Here is a 23,402-nt window from a genome sequence, read left to right on the forward strand (position 1 = left end):
AATTGCTCTCCAGAGGGATCATACCACTATATACCTGTGATAGCAATGGCCATCTTACTGGATTCACATTAATATTGACTACTATCATATTTTAAAATCTTTTAGTAGAAGGAAAAGTGTATCCTCCTTAGTTATTAATGTGGTAGAATTTACAGTATTTTTATTAGTATCATTAGCAAGTTATATGTTTCTTATAATGTGAATTATTTGTTGATTTTTTTACCCGTTTTTCTATCAGGTGATATTATATTTTGGGAAATTCATAAGAACTCTTTAATTTACCAAGTATATTAACATTTTGTATTTTATTGGCAAATATATTCTCCAGCCTGTTTTTCTTCTTATTGTTTGTTTTTGATGCCTAAGTGATTTTGATTTTTAGGCAATTAAGTCATCAAATTTGTTTTCTTTTTTCCATATTTAAGTTTATATAATACTTCTCAATTCAGAGATAATAAAATTTTTCACATAGATATTCTACATATAAAACAGCCACCTATATATTCGAGATTAAAAAGAAAACCTATGTATTCTTATATTATATTAATGGACTTGTCTTTAAGTCTTTAATCTTTAAACATCTATAATTTTTTATATATATTATGAGGTAAGGATCTAAAATTTTTTTGTAGAACTATGCCCCATATTGACCTGTATAATATATTATGGTATTCCTTGAATATAAATAGGCTTTAAATATTCTTGAAAACTATCATAAAATTTTTTGTGGAATATATATCTGTGTGTCTTTTAATGTGTTTGTGTCTGTGTATTTTCGTATGTGAATATGTAAATATGTATGCTTATGCATATGTATGTTTCCTGAGATCATCTTTGTAACTTATTAAAGTTATATATATACAAGATATTCCTTAAAAGTAAATAACTAGGTATACTTAGAAAATATGTATCTCTAAAGAAGCAAGTTTATCTTGAAAGAAGTAATCAAGCCAAATATCAAAACAAAACAGTTATTTATACTATCATAGAAAGAACAAACACATAAGCCCACTTTCACAAGAAATTAAGTCAAAATTGGTAGGGCAAAAAAGTCTGAATATATTTTGAGTACAGGCAAAACGTATTTGTAAAACAAAATGTTATTTCATGGCAGCATTTAAAAGCAACAAGGCTTTCCTTTCTCTCACTTTTTGTGCCAAGCAAACAGCTTTAATTTGGCAGCTCTTTTTTGAATTATCCCAAGCAATTTAAATTATTTACAAGAAATATTGATAGAAAATGGTACAATAGTTATTCCCTACAAAAAAATCTCTTTTTAAAACAGATTTTCTAAACATTTGTTTAATTCAAAATGGTTTAACATGTGTTTAATATTCAGTTATTATTAAAATATTTTCATTTAGCCATGCACATATTTATTATTTTATTCAATTTCATTTTGGTTTTTTAAAATGTGAGCTTTATTCCCTAGACACAATGGCTGGAGTGTTTCAAGGGTTTGTTTGTTTGTTTTTTTAATGATTCTTTCTATTCCTTGCTCTTTTATATAGGTCACTTTTATTTTTTGGAAGGGCAAAATGATGCTCTGCTTTGTGGCAACAGCTCAGATGCTGGGTAAGTGATGTTTGGTGTTGAGTCTCAGTCTGCACTGCTGCATCAGCCTCAGTAACCTGCCATCTCCCACCCACCCAGCCCCTGCTTGCTCCTCATTCAGAGCCCTGCATAAATTCCACTTCACGCTGACTCTCAAAATAGCTGGGATAAGTGTGGATTCTCACCTCCTTCACACACTCATACCCAGCAATTATTTTTCCATACTAGGTCACAGCTAATCTTCCAAATTAGTTCAATGGAAAATAGAGAGAAATACATAAGAAGCTTAAGTTAATCGAATTCATAAGCATGTTCTTTTATAAGTGTGATATTCTATATAAGCTAATGTAGTCCCCATGGCATAAAGTGTAAGCTATCTGAAGATAATGTCAACATCCAAGGTGTAGTAAGTACACATCTAGCATATTTTAGCAAAGTGGTTAAGAACATAGACTAGAGAGTTTACATGGATTCAAACTGGGACTCTACCATATAATGTCGTCTCTCCTTGCCTCGGTTTCCACACGAGATAAATGAGTATAATGATAGGATGGCTATGAGAATTAAATGGATTAATGAAATGTATAGCTATTATAGCACTAAATAAATGCTTTTAATTATTATGATTGGCGTCATGTGAATGCTTATTATTAAAAAGCATTGTACCTGGAGCTAAAGCTAGGAGGAAAATTCAGAGAAATAGTTACCTTTTTCCATTCGACGAGACTTTAGAATCATAAACAAGAGTAATGTTCTTTCTGTGGAAGATGATATTGTGGACATTAGTAACTAATACCCGCAGCAAAATTCCCAGTAGTAACAGGCTTTGCATTTGGCTCATATGGTTAAAGATTGGGCTGCCATTATCTTCAGATCTTAGTGATAAGTAAAACAGACTGATTTTAACCCCTTGTCTGTATTATACTAAATGCTTTACGTGTGGTATCTTATTCAATGCTTGTAAGTTTGGGAGGCAGATTCTGTTATTAGCCCTTTCTTACATACGAGGTGTTCCAAGACTAGCAAGGTTGGGAAACTTGCCCGAGATTATGAAGTCCAGAAGTGTCAGGCACAATACTGAGGCAAGGTCAGCTCGATCATTAAGGTTACACTATGAAATCTTTATTCTGCAGACTAATTCATTCCTCTCAGTGTGCCACCACCCATTCTTTCTTCACCCCTCTTCCCTCCCACCACATTAAGCACACTTCTGCCTCTAGACACCTTCAGTGAAAATCTATAATTTTTCCCTGTAGACTTATTTTTCTGTTCATGTCCACAAATCCCAGAAGATGGTAATCATAATATGATTGCTTTTATATGAGACGTGATAAATATAATAACAACAGTCAGGACTCACAGAGGAATCCATAAATAGATTTAGAAGATTGTGTTGTTATGTAAATCAGTCTGCTTGGTACTGGATTGAGCACTGGGTAAAGTGAGAGAAATCTGCTTTCCCTGATGTCATATAAAATAGACATTGATGTCTATAAAAACAGGAAAGCCAGCTATCAAACTTGCAGTTACTGACTTCCTCTCTTTCCTTTAACTTAATCATAGCCAGTGTCCAGAAGGATACATCTGTGTGAAGGCTGGTCGAAACCCCAACTATGGCTACACAAGCTTCGACACCTTTAGCTGGGCTTTCTTGTCCCTATTTCGTCTCATGACTCAAGACTTCTGGGAAAACCTTTATCAACTGGTGAGAACAGATAAAATGATTCTTCTGGAAAGCATGAAATACTGAGATAGAATTGCTATAAAATACTTTATTACTTAGAGTGTGAGCATGTAACATCCTATATAAAATTTAATAAAATATCTCTTCCACTTTTGCAGACACTACGTGCTGCTGGGAAAACATACATGATATTTTTTGTGCTGGTCATTTTCTTGGGCTCATTCTACCTTATAAATTTAATCCTGGCTGTGGTGGCCATGGCCTATGAGGAACAGAATCAAGCAACGCTGGAAGAGGCTGAACAGAAGGAAGCTGAATTTCAGCAGATGCTGGAACAATTAAAAAAGCAACAAGAAGAAGCTCAGGTATAGTAAGCAAGCATTGAGCCCTTTTGTGTTTGTTTATCTCAATTCTCTGACCACGCCATCAAGATCAGAGGCATTTAGCGTACAAAATCAGCAGTGGTAATTGACAATTGAAACATGTCATGTGTGTTTGGTAAGTGTTAGGAACCTATTTGGTTATTAGGAGATTATTATTTTATTTTGATGATTACTTGCTGTCAATAATAATGGCATCCAAACATGGAGAATTATAATTGCTTTATTGACATTTTTTCTTCCTTGTGACCCCTGATTCACTCAAGCTTACAAAGTAGTTAGGCCTACATGCCTTCAATCAAAGTATTTTAATCTCTTGGGTTGCTGCTTCATTAGTGCTACTAGAGGTGGGAAAAGTCAGAAAACCAGAGTCAAAATGAGATTATTTCAGAGAGTCTGGAAAGATAAAGACCTATTTAGTATTTATTTTCTATTTGAAGAGTGTTTAAATGCAAGTTTGTGGTTTGCATAAAGAAAACACTGGTACATAAACATGTGAAATCTTTACATTCTTTGCCTACTACCCTGTAAATTCTATAATACAGCCTACACTCAGCTTTTCTTGGGTATAGAGTACAGTTCCTTTTTAACACTGAGTATCCTAAATATGTAATAAAGATCAGATAAATAAAATATACTGGGGTAGCAGCAATAATATTGAAAACGTTATCTTTCCAACAACAGTGCTATTGTAATTTACAAATTCACTTAGATGACATGATCTAGGATTTTCTTATTTACAATCTATAATATGTTTTTATTGTGCATTTCTTAGTGAAATAACCATTTTAAGTCAAAGAGAAGAAAAGTTTATTAAAACAAAATTCTTGACTGAATTAAATTTAATCATTTAGAGTGGCACTAAAAGTCACTGTCAAGTGGAAGTGTGATGGGTCAAGTTGAAATAGGAAACCTTTATTTCTTAAATTCTTTCTTTCTCATGATACTTTAAATCACAGGAAAAATCATTATGATATTTGAGTGTCTTGTTCATATTATTAGATAATTAGAAAGCATAGTGTGAGGCCACAGCTTGAAGATTTTCATCAAAGTCACATATCATCTTCCACTTTTCTGTTAATTTTAATTCTTTAATTGGCCTAATGACAATGCATTATTTTCCAAAATACATACTCGAATGGAGAATAATTTTTCAAGATCATATATTCACGATACCAAAGATAAATTAAGCAGAAACATGGATAGTGTTTGTCAAAGTTTATAGACAGCTACCATTTCCCTTGGACCCTTCTAGGCAGCAGCTGCAGCAGCATCTGCTGAATCAAGAGACTTCAGTGGTGCTGGTGGGATTGGGGTTTTCTCAGAGAGTTCTTCAGTAGCATCAAAGTTGAGCTCGAAGAGTGAAAAAGAGCTGAAAAACAGAAGGAAGAAAAAGAAACAGAAAGAACAGTCTGGAGAAGAAGAGAAGGAAGATGGGGTCCACAAATCTGAATCTGAAGACAGCATAAGAAGAAAAGGTTTCCGGTTTTCCTTAGAAGGAAGCAGGCTGACATATGAAAAGAGGTTTTCCTCTCCACACCAGGTAAAAATATTAGATTATATAAATTGTGTTTTCATAACAAATACTGTTTTTAAGATATGCCAGAATTTGGTTAAGGATAAAACTGCCTTCCTCCTGGATGGCATAGTGCTTTTGGATGGTAATGATCATTGAGTGTTTTGGTTATCACCTCAAGGAATTTGTGAGTTTTACAACTTTTTGGAATTCCAGGAAAACATTTTTTGAGCATAGATCCCACTGGGCTTGGGAAGGCTTGTGATTTTGCAGTTTCATTAAAGACTCGTAATCATCTTAGGGCAATTTTCCACATGAGGAATAATTAGCAGATGGTTCCTCTCCCTTCTTAGCTATGATGCGTGGACCCAGTGAACTGTGGGTTTTCTGAGTGGCAGTTTCTTAGAAGTAAAGAGTGATTCTGCCAGTCCATCTGTACAGTTGTTCCCATCAATGTGCAAACTTCATATGAGGCAAATATTCTTTATGTCCTTGTTTCAAGGGAAACCGAAGCAAAATTTTTCTATAAGTGTAACCAAAATTCTTAGAGATACACTAAGGAAGACTTATGACACTAAATAAACAGCTGTGTTTAATTGCACTTGATTATCTGTGTCTCATGTTTAATGAGACTTGCTTGGAAAGAATACCTTGATTTATATAGTGCAGAAAATGTTCACTGGATGCTTCTGGCTTATGTACCAACACAGGCTGCTGAAACTTCAAAATTTAGGATCCATAATTTTCTTCGAAATTTACCAAGAGAATTACCAGAAATACAGTGTCTCAGTAGTGAAACTTTAATGTCCATACAGTTAACAGTAACAACTTGAACAGCACTTATAGCAGTGATAATGGCTGACACCTTTGTGGTGCATTGCTACTTGAAGTATAAACTCATTACACCCCTCACTACAGCCCTATAATCTCCATCCCCAATCTGCAGATGTGAAGGGAAGGGGAAGGCTGGTATTTGTTGAGTGACTGTTTGTGCTTGGCTTTCTTTTTATTCTATCATAATTAATGTTAACAGCCTTGAATAACAGTGTTTTAACTATTTTTTAGGCTCAGTGAAGTTAAATAATTGCCAAATGCCATATAGTTATTAAAGGTTGAGGTGGCATTCAAACTTAGCCTGACACTGAAACTGTTAAACTTTCCACTGTATCAGGTTGACTGGAAAGAATATCCTTAAAAAACTGATGAGGAAATTTACAATTTGATTTCATTTAAAAAGATACATATATTTAGGATTATACATGCTCTTTGTACATTTTATAGTTTACAGTCTCATATAACCTGTGTTTAATACATATAAAATTTTTATAGGTCAGCCTGATTCACTCCAAGTTCAGATAACATTATAAGGTAGGATATATTAAAGGATTAGTGGGGTTGAAGTCAAATTTGAAATCAAATTTGTTTTTAAATAGATATCAACATTTATTCACCTTATTCATATTGTTGCCACATCATTATGATTCTATTAGTGGAGATATTAATCTTAATAAATATGAATTTTTAAAAAATAAAATCTCCTTTTTATGGCATTGGTCATTTTGAAGGAAGGGAAAAGGGGAAGGAGGGAGGGAGGAAAGAAGGAAAGTAGGTAACATGAGGAAAAACTACCTAAATTTAAAACTGCCAATCAACTGATACCACAGAATTATTCCAGTTTGCTTTATTTCAAATCCAGTAGAACTAATTATAGGCAAAATAGTAAAGCCTGAAAATGTTAGGTTCAATCCCACCTTTTTTTGTAAATGTTGTTCAAAGACATAACATTTCCTCCTACTGTCATCTTAAAACCTCTACTTCTAGTGGGCATTATAGGTGATCACTGATATACACAACGTGTAATATCTGGCTCAAATTGATATTTGTTTCTGAAGCAGGATTTGTATAAAAATAGAACTAAAGAGTTTTTTTTTTTTTTTTGATCTGATAAAGAAGTAGTCAAACAAGTAACTAAGAAGATGGAGAAGGCAATGGAGAGAGAGGGGAAAAAAGGGAGGGAGGAAAGGAGGAATCCTGAAATCATACTAATCTCACTTTGTAGGACCCTGTAAGTAATACTGAAAATAGCGAGCCAAGTTCTTAACCTGGGTACAGTGATGAAGGGTCCACAGCTTTTGTTAGATTTTTAAAGGGCCCAAGGCCCAAAAGTATTAAAAACTACTGTTTTGTAGTGACATGACAGAAAGGTGATTGTGTTGGTAACCATTTCTACTTTCATATTGAAAAAAATATAATGTATGCTATTACCACAAGATTATAATTTTCTCAGTAGAGGAGGTGGATTTGATGAAATATTTTTTAAACCTCAGCATGACTTGTTAGTGTAGGTGAGGGGAAGGAAGGAAGCCAAGAGTATAATCTCTAATCATATCTCAAGACAATCTGGATATTTTATTTTGAAACCTTTATAAAATATTGTTGACCTTCTTAAGTTATTATTTCCTTCTGTATTTGTGATAAACTAGGATTTTTTAGAGGTTGATTTGGTATGGCAGATTTTTCTTATCGTCCATTCTCTATTTGTGGCATGGCATTTGAGTGCCACATGTAAACTATGCTCTTTCATAGTTTGCATAGTGGCATAATTCACCTTTGAACTTTGAGAAACATTGTGTGCAATTTTATAACTTATTTGTCTCCAACCTTTCTATTGGCTCTAATTAAGGGGCGTACTTGTAGTTAAAATATAAAATCTTACTAAGAGTGGTACATATACATAATTTCTACTTTATTTCTTATTATCAAGCATTTGTCTGCCTCACTTTCTGAGGTAATGATAACCAGTAGGTCACAAATTCCTTAACTATTATGTCCTTATAACTAATTTGAAGTCCCTTATGAAAAGACAGAAAGGAGACATGAAAGAAACTGGGCTATGTAGGAGAGGTTTAAAAAAATACTTATAAAAACCATGGGTACAAGAAAAAAAGAAATGAGTTCTGTTGGGGGAGCAGATCAGTATTCTTAGATGTGTTTCCCTCTGTAAATAATGAATAAGATCATATAACATAGGATAGTGTTTAAAGCTTATAGATGTTTTATAGATGTTTATAGATGTCATTGAGAAAATCATTTTTTTTAACCAGAAAAGGAAGTTAAAAGCATACTTATTATTCAGGGAATGTAAAAATATATAGGTTTGAAATAATAATTTTAGTTAGCTTCAAATCCTTTAGAGAGAAAAAGATGAAACTAGTAATGTTTAAATGATGAAGTTTGTATTCTACTAATAATCATAGAAATCCAACTTAAGCTAGCTTAAGCAAAAGAGGATTAGATTATGTTAATAATGTGGATGACTAGCTTTAGGCATGGCTGGATCCAAGTGCTCAAAAACATGCTATCGTGGCCAAGTATTTCTCCGTATCACCACGTTCCTCCAATAGGGTGATAAGATGCCCACAATAGCTTTAAACTTATATTCAGTATTTTTAGCAACCCCAATAGAAAATGCACCTCTTTCTCAACAATTATAAAAGAAAGAGATGACTGTTGACAGTCATCTTTAACCCCTACCCATCTTTAAACCATTCTTGATGGCCAGAGGTACAGAATACACTCACCGGCTAGGCCTGGGTCATGGTCTTGGAGCATTTCTTGGAGATAAACAGGGTACTGTCAACAGAAAAAGAACAAATGGATATTGGACAAGCAGAAACAAGTGCTCATTAGAGTGAGGCTGGAAAAGTAGACTAGTAATAAACAGGCATTCATTGTGCTACTATGCTTAATAATCAAAGTAAACTGAATAATGGCAATGACATTGTAGCCATCTAGAAAACTGTTAAATGACTGTGACCAGATACTTAGTGAAAACCAGGTTTTTGTAAATATGGTGCTATTCAGATTTCTTGAGATGGACAGAAGAGTGAAAATCAGGGAATGGATCATACAGTTCTTTCAGATTGATTTGTTTACATTATTCATAAGGACCATTATAAAATATACAAAGGAAAGGGGAGAAACTGCTCCTTATACTATAATTAAACAGACCTACTAGCAAGGTTAATTTTATTTTTCCTCTGCATCAGGGTGTGGTCACTAGTGAGCTCTGACTGGTATGTTTTTGTCTTTGAAGGATCAAATTGTAGTTGTATACTTAATTGCTTTTCATTGGATTGCTAGATGAGATTAGCTTCTAGAGAAGGGTCTGGCAAAAATTTCAGTTCTAGGTTCCAGAAATGAGACAAAACAGTCTTGAGAAGTACTTCTGACTATCTTAAGTCACAGGTAAAGTGGGAGAAAATGGCAGAAAATGAGAGCTCAGAAGATGAAAATGAAGGAAGGGAGAAAAAGGGAAAGCAAAACAAAAGAGCTGGACCTAGTAGAAAGTGCCAGAACCCCACCAGCAGCTACCACGGGGGCCTTGATTCTACCTGTCCAATGACTTGTCTTAGGTTAAGTCAACAACTATGAAACATTGGGTCAAGACTTATTTTTGAGGGCACCAACTCTTAAATGTGTTCATCTGCTTTTTGTTTCCTTTCTTGTTATTCATAGTCTTTATTGAGCATCCGTGGCTCCCTTTTCTCTCCAAGACGCAACAGTAGGGCGAGCCTTTTCAGCTTCAGAGGTCGAGCCAAGGATATCGGCTCTGAGAATGACTTTGCCGATGATGAGCACAGTACCTTTGAAGACAATGACAGCAGAAGAGACTCTCTGTTTGTGCCACACAGACATGGGGAGCGGCGCCACAGCAACGTCAGCCAGGCCAGCCGTGCCTCCAGGGTGCTCCCCATTCTGCCCATGAACGGGAAGATGCACAGCGCTGTGGACTGCAATGGAGTGGTCTCCCTGGTCGGGGGCCCTTCTGCCCTCACATCTCCTGCTGGGCAGCTCCTGCCAGAGGTGAGGCCAGTGGAACCTGCAACTGGTGGGAAGGGAGCTGTGGCTGGTGCAGGTGGAAATGGTTTTCCATTTCCACATGTGTAAGTTTTGCTAAGTCTATTGTTCAGATGTGGTGGGAGGCGGGGGATCGGTTTAATCAAATTATGAACTTATATTGTCAAATTGTTTCATTCAGACTTTTCTACAAGTTAATTAAAAATATAGGTTGGGTATCATAGAATAATTAGAAGTATCCCTTCATCATTGCTACTACAGTATGAAACTTGCCAAAAAGTATAGCAACAATTTATCATGTATTATGTTTAATAAATATAAGCAGAATAAATGCAAGAAGAAATATAAATACTCATCTTAAGGATCTTGTTATCTCTGCTCCTTTAAAAGGGGAACTTGATACTGCCACTTGAAGTAGATAGTATTACTAAGTACATCTAAATCCTACAATGCAACATCCTTCTTCTTGACAGGTCAGAGTGCTGTAACATTTTTAGCACCCACTCAGATGACCATTGTACATTTGTATGGTAAAGAAGCCACTCAACTACCTGCTAAAGTCATGTGTTGTAATTCTTAAAGCAGATTTTAGTTTTTATATTACTGTCATTAATTCTTTTTATAAACATAGTGGCCCTAAACCATGCATATGGAAAAGGGTTTCAACTAAATGCCAGACACTTACAGGGACATTTCCTTTGTAAAGCATAAGGTGATTTTTAACTTTGGTATTAAATAAGATTTCATTTGCCTATATAAAAATATTCAAGCAATGTCATTTGGTTGTACTTTATAGTTTGAATCCTATTAAAATCTTCTTTGAATGACTTTTTTTTTACACGATTCCACTCATTATGGTTGGACAAGCTCTTTAAGCCGCCTTAAAATCATATGGAGTCGGCTTTCAGTCACCTAATAGAGGAGCGTCTTACCTTGGATTATAGAAATAGCCATTGTCTTCTTCACTTTTTTGCATGGCCTCTCCCCATGACTTTCTCCCAGAATGTCCAAGTATCTTGGAGGCAGATCAAATCATGAAAAAATTAGAACTTTGTTATGAAGGAACCTGGAAAAATGCAGAGGGAATATCAACTCCTCTTAAAAAATAACCATAGTTAACTATGTACCACAAACTATCCAGAACACTTTACATGCATTTTAATTCTTTTAATCCTCACAACAACCCTTTATTGTAGTTACTAATATTATCCCCATTTTACAGAGGAGGAAATTGAGGCCTGTGCATGGTGGAGCTAGGATTTGACCCTGGGTATACTGGTTACTGAACCTGCATTCTATCCATATTGTAATATTACCTCCTATTAATTTCTTTAAATTTTTCTTAAAATGGAAAAGAAGAGATGGCTAAGAAACAAGTACTTTCAGTTTAATTCAGTGTTTCTGAAAATGTATTTCACCCTCAGACTACTTATATCAGAATTCCCTGGGATCTTCTTAAAATGAAGATTCCTCATTTCCTACTCCCTCCACCTCTGACAACCACCATTTTACTCTCTGCTTCTGAGTTTGATGGCCAAAGGGTCCAAAGTTTCAGTTATGTAAGATAAATATGTTCTTGAGATCTACTGTATGGCAGAGTGCCTAGAGCTAATGGTACCAAATTGTAAACTTAAAATTTGCTAAGAAGGTAGATGCTATGTTGTGTTCTTACCCCAAATAACAACAACAACAATGAAAAGGGTAGAAGGAAACTTTAGAATATGATAGAAGTGTTTATGGTCTGATGGTTAGGATGGTTCATGAGTGTATACTTAACCCCAAACTCATCAAGTTGTGTGTGTATACACACACACACACACACACACACACACACACACACACACATGACATTTTACATGTCAATAATTTCTCAATAAAGTGATTTAAGAAAAATAAATGGAGATTTCGGGGCCATTCAGTCTTACTCAGACCAAAAGGCCAAGGAGAACAAAGTCAGGTAATCTTCCTTGACAAGCATCCCACAAGGTTCTTACATATAGCAAAGTATGAGTATCACTGATCTGGATTAACATTAAGTGAGTCAAAAGAAACAAATCCACAACTTCTTTGCATAAATACAAAAAGAATGTCAGTCTACCAGAAAATATTTAGCAGTTATCAATTATTACCACAAAACTCCTATCCTATCAGAGAGAGTGGGGTAGATCTCTGAAGGCAAATTCAGGCCAGTTTGAAACAAACCTAGTGTGATCTCTATTTCCTGCTCCCTCATGTCCATCGTCAATATTGCAGTTAGGTGCTGTGAAGCAGAGTACTGCACTGTAGTGCAGCATGAGCTGAAGGTGCAGACCAAAGAAGGGGCTTTGAGAAACTGCAGAAGGGAATGAGAAGAGAACATAAACAGCTGCAAGCAAATGCCACCTTCCAAAGCACACACTATCCTGTACTCTACACATAAATTCAACTGAAGCAACTTGACTTAAGAAAGAATTTCCTTGGTAATATCATTAGAGGTTTTGGAATTTATTGCTAACAATGAGATCTAGGATTACACATATAATTTTGCATAGAACAGAAGGGATTAGATGATCTCTTTAAGCAACTCCATTATTTCCTTTAAAATTTACCTTTCTCTGATGAGGCAAAATATTTTAAATTCTGAGACACTACTTTTTGGTTTAAAGAGCTTTAGTTTGAGAGAGGGGTTATTTCTTTTCTCATTAACTTAACTTCTCTTTCACAGTAAAATTAAATTTTGAATGATGTTTATGAATGTTATCCCTATTAATGACAATCATATCAATTGAGTGGAAACTCTGCTTTTGAATACATATGCATTAGAGGTACACAGGTTAATAAAAAATAATTTTTACCACTCATAACACAATTAAGTAGATGAACAAGACTCATATTGCTATTTTAGAAATAAAGAAAATCCTCAGAGAACTGAAAGTGACTTCTTATTTATTATTAAGCATTTGAAATGCTTGAGTTTTGCCCTTTTTTTCCCCCTGTGATAATTAACTTCATTGTTTGATCTCCTGAAGTAGGAATAAATTTCTACCTATGCTGAAATTCTGGTGACTCTATTTTGTAGTAGAAAGTCATTACATCATTGCTAAAAATCAGCCCTCCCCACAACTTGATGTTTTGCCTCAAATCAGAGTTTCAGTGACAAGGATGGATTGTTTTGTGGATGAAGTTGTTTTCTAAGTGTAAGACAAAATTGTAGATTACTTCTAAAATTTAGTTTTATTATTAAGGAAGTTGGGAAATGTTACCTGTCTATAATGAATAAAAGCATTTTACAAGTGGAATTCATATTTTAGGACAACTATTACTGATGCTTATTAGGGAAAGCTTAACAATTCTTTTTGTACATTAAACCACATGAATACATATATAAAGATCTAATAACTCACCCTGTGAGTAAATCAAGAAGTGATGTGTTTCAGTATGTACTCCTAGAGAGGACTGGCTGACATGCGAAAAGGTTATCTATCCAATAATAGGTATGATCCCTCTAACCCAGAGCTCCAAGATGCAGGAATTAGGAAAGTCCATCTTAATCACAAACCCAGGCATCCCTGAAAGCTGAGAATCTAATGGGCTTTCAAACACTTCCCAAGAATGATGATTCCAGCAATGTCTTAATGAGCTGTTCACGTCTGAGAAAGCATGGTAAACATTTAGTTAAACATTTAGTTAAGAAGTTCCTATTACAGGAACAACTTTGGATTTTGCTGCCCTTAAAAATAATAGTTATTTCATATGAAATTTTATTTTTAGGGCACGACTACTGAAACAGAAATAAGAAAGAGACGGTCCAGTTCTTATCATGTTTCCATGGATCTGCTGGAAGATCCTACAGCAAGGCAAAGAGCAATGAGCATGGCTAGTATATTGACCAACACCATGGAAGGTATGTCAAAAATCTTATAGCACAATTATTTGGTGGTGCTTTGGTAATGATGGCAAAAAAATTCCATACATTCCAAGATAATTCTTCCTGACTTGATACCACGTCATCATTATGTCTTTTACTAAATAAAAGTAAAATCCGTGTGCAACACATGGATTCTGTGGTCTCATAGATTTTTACATTTATCCTCCAGGAAGCTACTGCAAATTCAAAGTATACTTGGAATACCACTTTTGTAGATTAAGTTCTAAACTGTTGAACCTTGTTATGTGCATGACATTAAAAGGAGTGTAATGATAAATGCTTATTTTTATAGTGACGCTTACCCATTTGAATTGTATTACCTGCTTAATACAATACTGCTTGTATTAACTGTAATTAATACAATTAATTATATTATAACATGAGCTATAAAAGCTATAAAATCATTCAATTTAACCAGAAATATAAATTTTAAAATGTGAATTAGGATTTGATATTAACCTCTTTGAAGCAAAGTTTTCAAAATTTTGTAGAACTACTTTCGCCTTTCTTTGACCAGAGTATTACAATATATCAGCTTTCTCTTTGGTTACAGCTTATACCTGAATAGTTAATATAATGTTTAGAGGTCTGAATCTTAACGCCAAAATAAAAACTTTGGGGACAGCTTGATCTGTGATCAGTTATTGGCTCTGTGTGTTAGTTTGTGATTCTATACTTTAGTTTCTTCATCAGTAAGGTATGGATAATAATGTTTAGGATAAGGTTGTAAAGATTAAATAAGGCCTCATACATAAAGCACTTATGCACCTGGCATGCAGAAGGCAGTCAATAAATGTTATTATTAGTTGTTTTATTGTTGGTTTGTTAATTCACATGTTTGTACCTTTTCATACTGTAAGTGAATTCAAACATCAACTATCAACTTCAACGACTTGGAAAATGCTTTCATACAAAATATATTCTATCCTCCTCCCTTGCCCTCCTTTTCCCTTCTCTCCCTTCCTCTTTTACAGCCCCTTTCTTCTCTTCCCCTCCCAAGTGTGTGAGTGTGTGTGTGTATATAGATGTGTAAGAGGAAAAAGAAAGTGGAGAATGAAAGAACCAACGAGCATGTACATATGCTTTGTTACTGTTAGTTATGGTTCCTCTTGATATTGGAAAGATTCTTGGAATAATTCTTTTCTAGTCTGAATACAAAGATCTCATGATAATATAAGTACCAAAAGCCTAAAAGTCACATCCAGGAAAATCTCACAGCGTAGATGGCCATGTCCGTTACTACAGGACCCAATTTTCGTAATGTCCTAATGCAATATCAGAAATCTTTTCACTGATTCCTATGGAATATTAAACTCAGTACGTTCTTCCCCAACCTCGCCTGCATTAGCTTGCACTCCTTTTTCCCCCCCAGCTGCCAGTAGCTTGCTCCTCCCTGTCCCTCCAGGTAAATCTTTTGAAGATTCTCTGGTCTTCTGCTCCTTGCCATAGCAAAACCACTGAGAGGAAGCTGCCAGTGGTTCTGCTACCGATGTCAGCAGCATGTCTGCTCCCTAAAGCAAGAAGCAGAGAAGGAGACAGGGTAAGTCTAAATCAACAGTCCTACTTTGCACTTCTGATAGCATTAAGTTTGAGCTAACTTAAGAAATTACTTAAAAAACAGCCCACCACAAGATTGGACTGGTCCACTAATTAAGATATGGAGTTAAAAATGAGAGCACCCGCATCACCCTCCATGAAAATGTACCTCATGGAATTGCTTAGAATGAAAAGGATGTCCTAGAGATAAGTGTAACTCAGGAAGCAGAAGACTGAGTGTTTGGTTTTAACATCTGCAAAGCTTTTAACTTTACATTTTTGTGAGGAACAATGGCTGAGTTTTCATTCTGTTTTTCCATTGGTATATAGAATGAAAAGCATACTTTTCTTTATTCAATTTTATCTAAACACTTTGAATGTGGCATTGACCAAGGCTGGCTATTAGCAATACATAATACATATGTGCAACTAGAACTGTCTTTAATATAGTCCTTTTCTGTTTGTGATAATGGTGAAAAGGTGTCTTAAGTTGACATAATCTGTTTATGTGGGGATCCTTTCTTCTAAGTCTAATCACAGTTTAGTTCACCTCTCCTTTTTTTTGAACCAGGCTTATTGATCCAGGCTGGCAACTTTTGTTTTCCTTCTTTTGAACTACAGCTAGGTCTCCATTGTCCAGGGTAACGAATAGCCTCCTACTTAATGAAACTGCAGGAGATAAGCAAAAATGAATTGTTTGCTTTTCAAGCATTTAAAATACATAAACCATGGAAATATTTCCTTGTTACGTCCTTGGGAAATATGATGGGAAGGTGAGGTGAGAAACTCCTGAGGAATTGAGGGGAGCCAGCCAAAGATCTAAATCGGGCTGTAAATGATTCTCAGTGGGGATAACCTACCCAGGAATAATGGAGACATGGCTGTAGTTCTCTCCTGAGTGCTTTGTTTTGTTTCAAAATGTGAGATTCTTTTTTTTTAGCATGAATAATTGAATGATTTTATTTTAGAACTTAACAACTCTGCTCCGCTTTCTCCTGATGTCAAGAAGAGCAACATTGGCTGAGTTTTCCCTTTTGAACTTTTCTCTGATTTATTTTTTTCCCACAGTTTCTGTTTGCTTCTCTTTATCTACTGAACTACAAGTAGTGTTTAAAAAAAATTTATTCTCACTACATACACAAAGAGTTTTTTTTAAATTCTTTTTTGTTGTTTACTGTAAGTGATAATGTCTTTTTACCTTTAGTATAAATATGAGTTTATTTGGGAGTCTTAAGAGCATCTACAAAACACTGCATAATAATTAAATTTATATTTTTCTTCTGATTTACAACTCAACTATTCTTTGTTGTTTACAAAGTTACATAAGAGAAATGGAAATAAACTGGGTGCTTTAGGAATTTCAATATCTAAAGAAACAAATGAAGAATCTATCTGTAATGAAATTCTGTTAAAAATAATCAGAAAATTAATTTGCTTTAGGGAAGTGGTAAAGTTAGTTAGTAGTCAGTGTTTATCAGCAAAGCAAAAAACTCACTACTTATAGTTGTATTTGTCCATTGCATAAACTCCTTTAAAAAGTTCAGTTCCTAGTAAACTGTACCAGGTTTGGAGGGATATTTCAGTTGCCACAGTAGTAATCCTTAAGTGACCAACCAGAGTCAACTATGCTATGGATGAACAAAGAATCTTTCCCTCTATTTTAGTGCTAATAAGTGGTGTTCTCATATTTGACAGAGGAGGTAAAAGAATGTGCAGTGATGCTATTGGCAGAAAACAACAACTTCTGCATCCTTTCCCACTCAAGAGTTGATTAAGAGATGAACATGCCAAAGGAAGATAGTAGATAATTTCCCACTTCCTAATTCCCCCAAATTCTTTGCCAGTATTTACTAAGGTTCAGAGTTTTCAGTATCACTTTAAAGATCTGTGCATTTCTGTCTTCAATCTCCTATTATTTACTTGAAATTCTTGAAATCATCATAATTTTTTCTAAAATAAATGTACTTTAGTATGAAATTTTATATACTAGGTTTGATATGATAGTTATATATTTTTAATACATTAAAATAAATGCATACCATGAAAATTTATGAATTCTACATATGTTCCACCTAAAATCCTCTCATATTTTACCAGCAGTATATAAGTCCCATTTTATGAAACCATGAATATCTCAGTTTCTTAAGATGGATAGTTCCTCTTCTTCTGTGCCCCCTAATTAAATTAAGAAATGTAGAGAAAAGGAATCTTGTTGAGTTTAATATACAGGCCTGTATCTAATGGGCATAACTAGAAACTTTAAAAAGCTTTAAAAAATTAAAATTAAGACTGGTGACACTGACAAAGCTATCTCATTAAAATATCCAGTAAAACATATCTAATCCAAGAAACTGAGATTCAGCAAGACTGATAAAGGTTCTTAAGACATCTCCCAAGAGGAGTTCTTTGATAATATATGTCTTGCTCTATCTGGAACATAGATAAGCTTTAAGTATACTTAACATAAGTCCTACCCATTAATTTCTGATAGCCTTGAAGATAATTATCAGTTTAAATTGTAGATAGAATCTTGGAAATTATGTTTAGCCAAGATAAATTTGAAATGCTTCCTAGCCTTTCTGTGCCCACACTTCTGACAGCTAATCCATTCTAAGTGTTTTTCTGCTCCACCATTAGATTAACCTATAATGCCTTTTAACAATTTTAGATTTTTGTAAAATTACTTTCAATTTAAACCAAAGTCTGCTAAATAAGAAGTAAGCAGTTTTCATAAGTATTCTAAATTTTTTCTTCCAGAACTTGAAGAATCCAGACAGAAATGCCCACCCTGCTGGTATAAATTTGCTAACACGTGTTTGATTTGGGACTGTTGTAAGCCATGGCTAAAAGTGAAACATCTCGTCAATCTGGTCGTGATGGACCCATTTGTTGACCTGGCCATCACCATCTGCATTGTCTTAAATACCCTCTTCATGGCCATGGAGCACTATCCCATGACAGAGCAGTTCAGCAGTGTGCTGTCAGTTGGGAACCTGGTAAGGCTCACTAAGGGTTTCTCTGCTGTTGAAAGAGTTCATGATTGCCTTAATGAACTTCACATATCACTCTTAAACTAAATATGAATTAATTGGCCATGTATACCTGGATAGTGAAAAAGTTTAGCATCACTTTTTTAATAACAAAAATATATTGCTACAATTAAGCAGTGGAAAAGATTCAAAGATTTTATGTATAATTTGATTTATAATTAAATTTAAATTGCCCATTCATTAGGAAGATTATTATGAATTAAGGAGGACACTGGTCTATGATAAAACCCTGATGTATTCCTCAGGTATTTAAAATAGATTCTTTTAGACATGTCTACATTTGCCAAACAAATTATAAAATATGCCAAGTCAGATAATTTTGAAATACCATTTGTACATACCTGAAGATGGATTTCTGGGAGAGGAAATATCATATAGAGGTTATTATTTCTGTTTGAATTGTCCTGTAAATTTAGGAATTTGTAAGTGATGAATTTTTTCATATATTTTATTTAAAATTTTGTATTAACATTCACTGGATACATGGTAGAGTGACAGAAATCAAAGTGTTTCTTTTACAAAGAAACAAAATTAATAAAGTCAAGGAACAAAAACTTACTAATATCAATAAAAGAGGCTTATTAAGTTCTCATAAACCTCCCAACTTAATAAATAAACATATAAACAGGCTATATATAGATAGTAAATAATATATTCTGAAGTATAGTACACAATATTTTTAGGCTCTGAAGTAACCACTATTTTTTAAAATTATAGTCCAGATAGGTCTTAACTGATTAAGTTAACATATACTGACCACTTACTTTGTACCAGGCACTGTACTAAATGGTTTACATAAAATCTTTCCCTTGGTTCCCATAAAATCAGTCCTAAGGCAGATGCTATGAATGTCTCCATTATACAGTGGGGAAAACTGTACCCATGAGAAACTGACAGAGCTATGGAAGCTCTGAATACTATATCAGATACTCTGAAAGATATTTCAGAGACTATTTTAAGCTGTGGTCAAAAATCATAGAACTTTAGGAAAGGACAATAACGTTACCTAGTCCAAATTTTCACCTATATAGGAATCTCTTCAACATTATTTCTCAAAAGTGAACAAGGGATGAAAGGAAGCTTTATGAAGGTGGGTATTAGGAAACAACTCAAATGGGCTTATGCAAAAATAAAGACAGTTCATTACTTCAGGTAACTAAAGTCCATTTGGGCACTCCTCCAGATTTTAATCTGGCTAGATTCAGGTTTTCAGTCAATGTCATTGGGAGTCAGCTTCTTGCTAACTCTCCCCCCGATATGTTTCTTTCATCTCTGGCTAGGTGTTCTATTGATGGCAAAGTTCTACTAACTTTTATCCTACCAACACAGCTCCCTAAGCAGAGGGATTGTGTGTCCTAACTAGTAATTTTAACAAACGACCAAGAACTGAATATCATTGGCCTGGTTGGAGTTACATGACCATTTCTAAGCCAGGCAGTTAACCTGGTTCTAAGGTTAGAATGCCCTATTTGGCCAAACCAGAACCTGTCTCATCATTGGACAGAGTAAGTGAGTACAGTTATGAAGAAAAAAATTAGGTCTGCCATTACTAGAAGAAGAGGGAGTAGATGCTGGAAAGACATAAACAACAAATGGACAATTCATAGTGGGTCTTTTCTTATGTGTTAAAGAAAATAATATCTGTATTTGAAATGAATCTTGGAGTAGTAGAAGATACATAGGCAAGATTCACATTCTTCTCAAGTGCATATAAAATATTCCCCAGAATAAGCTATAGGTTAGGTCATAAAACAAGCCTCATTAAACTTATAAGGTTTGAAATCATACAAAGTACTTTTTCTCACGAAAATAGAATGAAATTAGAAATCAATAAACAGAAATAAATTTGGAAAATTTACAAATATGTGGAAACTAAAAACATACTTGTAAATAACCAGTGGGTTAAAGAAGAAATCACAAGAAAAATTACAAAATACTTTGAGATGAATGAAAATGAAAACACGCAAAATTGAAAGTTACAAAGTGTAGCTAAAACAGTGCTTAGAGAGAAATTTATACTATAAATGCCTGTAGTAAAAAAGAATATCTCAAATCCATAATGTGTACTTTCATCTTAAGAAACCAGAAAAAGAAGAGCAAACTAAAGCTTAAGCTCACTGAAGAAAAGAAATAATAAAGAATAGAGTGGAAATTAATGAAATAGGGAATAGGAAAACATTAGAAAAAAATCAACAAACTCAAAAGGATTCTTTGAAAAGAGTAACAGAAATGACAAGTTTTTAACTGGAATTACCAAGAAAAAAAGAGAGAAGACTCAAATTACTAAAATCGAGAATGAAGAAGGGACATCACTGTAGACTTTACAGAAATAAAAAAGGAGTGTAAGGAGTACTATAAACAATTTATGCCAATAAGTTAGATAACCTAGATGAAATGGAAAAATTCCTAGAAGTAATAAACCACTGAAACTGATGAAAGAAGTAGAAAATCTGAAAAAATTTACAAGTAAAAATTTAATTAGTAATCAAAAAATGTTCCCACAAAGGGAAGTGTAGGCCCAGATATTTTCACTGGTGAATTTTACTAAGTATTTAAACAATTAACACCAATTCTTCCTAAATTCTTCCAAAAAATAAAACAGAAGGGAATACTTCCCAACAGAGTTTGGAATTCAAAGCTGACCAAGATGGAGAAATTGGGCAGAGTCCTTGGACTTTCCTTTGAAGCCCCAGATGGATTATACTTAAGGAGTAAAGGCTATGTCAGAGAACCAGAAGATTCAACTAGAACAAAGAGCAAACCAAAATAGCTGTGCCCTAGTTAAGTATTAAACCAAGCTACCATAAGTTCAAGTTGGCCAACCTATAATTGAGCTGCCTGCTAGCACAAAAATCAATACTCTTTAGAGGAAAATAATTAAATCAAAATTCTCTACAGCACATTATTCTCATCACATGAAAAATTACATGATACATGAAGAAATAGGAAAATATAACTTATAGTTGAGAGAAAAAATTGCTCAATAGAAATAGATACAGAGATGACCAAATTACTAAAATTAACATTAAAGGACTTTAAAGGAGCTATTATAAATATGTTTAACAACTTAAAGGAAAAATGGTCATAAAGAATAAACAGAAAATATGAGCAGGAAAAAATGGGAACTATAAAAAAGAATTAGAACTGAAAAGTACAAATTCTGAAGTGAAAAATTCACTGGATGAGTTTTAAAGAAAATTGCAGATATCAGAAGAAGTGTTGTTGAACTTAAAGCAAATTGATAGAAATATACAATTTGAATAGCAGAAAAAACTGAGAGGAAAAATGAACTAAATTATATTAATCTATAGAACAACATCAAGTTGTCTAATATTTGCAAAATATTTTCATATTTCATTTTCATTTTCATCTCATAGGGAGAAAAGGGACAGAATGGAACAAAACAAATATTTGAAGAAATGATGGCCAAAAATTTCTCAGAATTGATGAAAAGTGTTAATTTAGCCACCTTAATATTAATTTATAAAATTTCAGTGAACATCACAAAGATATAAATAAAATTAACTACATTGGGCACATCTTAGTCAAGCTGTGAAAACAAGAAACTTTTGGAGGCAGGCAGAAAAAATATACTTATATACAAGGGATTAACATCTCATCAGAAACAGTTCAGGACATAAGAAAGTGGCCTGATGGAATTCAAAAATTGCACTTCTTGGGGAATGATGGAAATGTTAGGTATCTTGATTGTGGTAGTGATTTGATTGGTGTATACACCTATCAAAATTCGTCAGATTGTACATTTGAAATATGTGCGGTTTACTGTTCAGTAACCATACCACCAAAAAAGGTGTTAAAAAAAGTGGCTTGATGAAAGAAAGAAAAAAAGAAGTTAAGCCATTATTCTATGGTGAAACTATCTTTCAAAACCTAGTATGAAACAAAGAATTTTAATATAAACAAAACGAGAAGAAAGTTGTTGCACTAGAATTGTGCTACAAAAAATGCTAAAGGAAGTTCTTCAGGCTGGAGGGGAAAATCATATCAGATGGAAATTTGAATCTGAGAATAACGGTCATTAGTAATGAATAGATGTGGGTAAATAGGAAATATTGTTTTTTTCCTTATCTTAATTTCTTTAAAAGACTGTTTAAAGCAAGGGTTTATAGCATATGTCAGTGTAAAATAGATGAAAATATTAGCACATGTGATTGGGTGGCCAAGATTTCTTGGAAAAGAGACAAAAAGTTCTATAAATTATTGAAATATTCATAGAATATTCAAACAATGGAATTCTGTGCAATGATAAAGAGAGAAAAAACTGGTAATAATGTGCATGGATGAATTTCAACTTGAAGTATTCAAGAGGTATTTGGAAAAGTTAGTAAGACTCTCAGGTTGCTGAGTTGGCCACTGAGGGAGAGGGTGATTCCATGTACCGACTTAGCAAATATCAGACGAGAAGCAAGGTTGTGTAGAGAAAGTGGTAAAGTAAATTTTGGACTTGTTATGTAGTAAGTTAAAAAAATGAACTAATGAGTATAGATGAGCACACAAACTCTTAAAGAAGTTGGCCCATGAGGAAAGGACAGATAGTGGTAGCTAATGGGGGAAGTAGAATACAAGGAGAGTTTCTTTGATAATGCTGGTGGTAGTTTTAAGGTGGAGAGGGACTGAATATCTATTGCTTCCTGTAAAATCCAACATAAAGCAGTCATTACAGGAAGAAGTTTAAAACTACAGATTAATTGAGAAAGTGAATTTGTTGAGAAGACCAAAGGAAATACATAATGCAGTTGGAGAAACTAGAGCAAAGCAGGGACATGTCTTTCATTTTTAACAGGAAAAAACCAAACCAAAACATGGTACGGGTGTAAGTAATTTGATAGATATAAGGAAACTGATTAATTTCAGGTTGGCTGACTTCCATTACCTCTAAGATGTGGAAGTACTG

General features: G+C 34.1%; 1 protein-coding gene across 12 annotated transcripts in view; it reads left to right on the forward strand.

Moving 5' to 3' along the window:
• Positions 1-23,402, forward strand: part of LOC105081961 (sodium channel protein type 2 subunit alpha) — an 81,675-nt gene that overhangs the window by 14,487 nt on the left and 43,786 nt on the right. For 8 of the 12 annotated variants that reach the window (XM_074363804.1, XM_074363809.1, XM_074363813.1 and 5 more), the window contains exons 7-13: positions 1,512-1,575; positions 3,118-3,259; positions 3,397-3,603; positions 4,874-5,161; positions 9,653-10,000; positions 13,745-13,877; positions 18,195-18,433. In XM_074363804.1, coding sequence (XP_074219905.1) covers positions 1,512-1,575; positions 3,118-3,259; positions 3,397-3,603; positions 4,874-5,161; positions 9,653-10,000; positions 13,745-13,877; positions 18,195-18,433 — 1,421 coding nt within the window. Of the gene's footprint in view, positions 1-1,511; positions 1,576-3,117; positions 3,260-3,396; positions 3,604-4,873; positions 5,162-9,652; positions 10,037-13,744; positions 13,878-18,194; positions 18,434-23,402 lie in introns of all 12 variants that reach the window. The other 4 variants (XM_074363812.1, XM_074363811.1, XM_074363806.1 and 1 more) reach the window with 3 other exon arrangements.

The sequence above is a fragment of the Camelus bactrianus genome, chromosome 5, assembly GCF_048773025.1.
Source record: "Camelus bactrianus isolate YW-2024 breed Bactrian camel chromosome 5, ASM4877302v1, whole genome shotgun sequence".
Classification (NCBI taxonomy): domain Eukaryota; kingdom Metazoa; phylum Chordata; class Mammalia; order Artiodactyla; family Camelidae; genus Camelus; species Camelus bactrianus.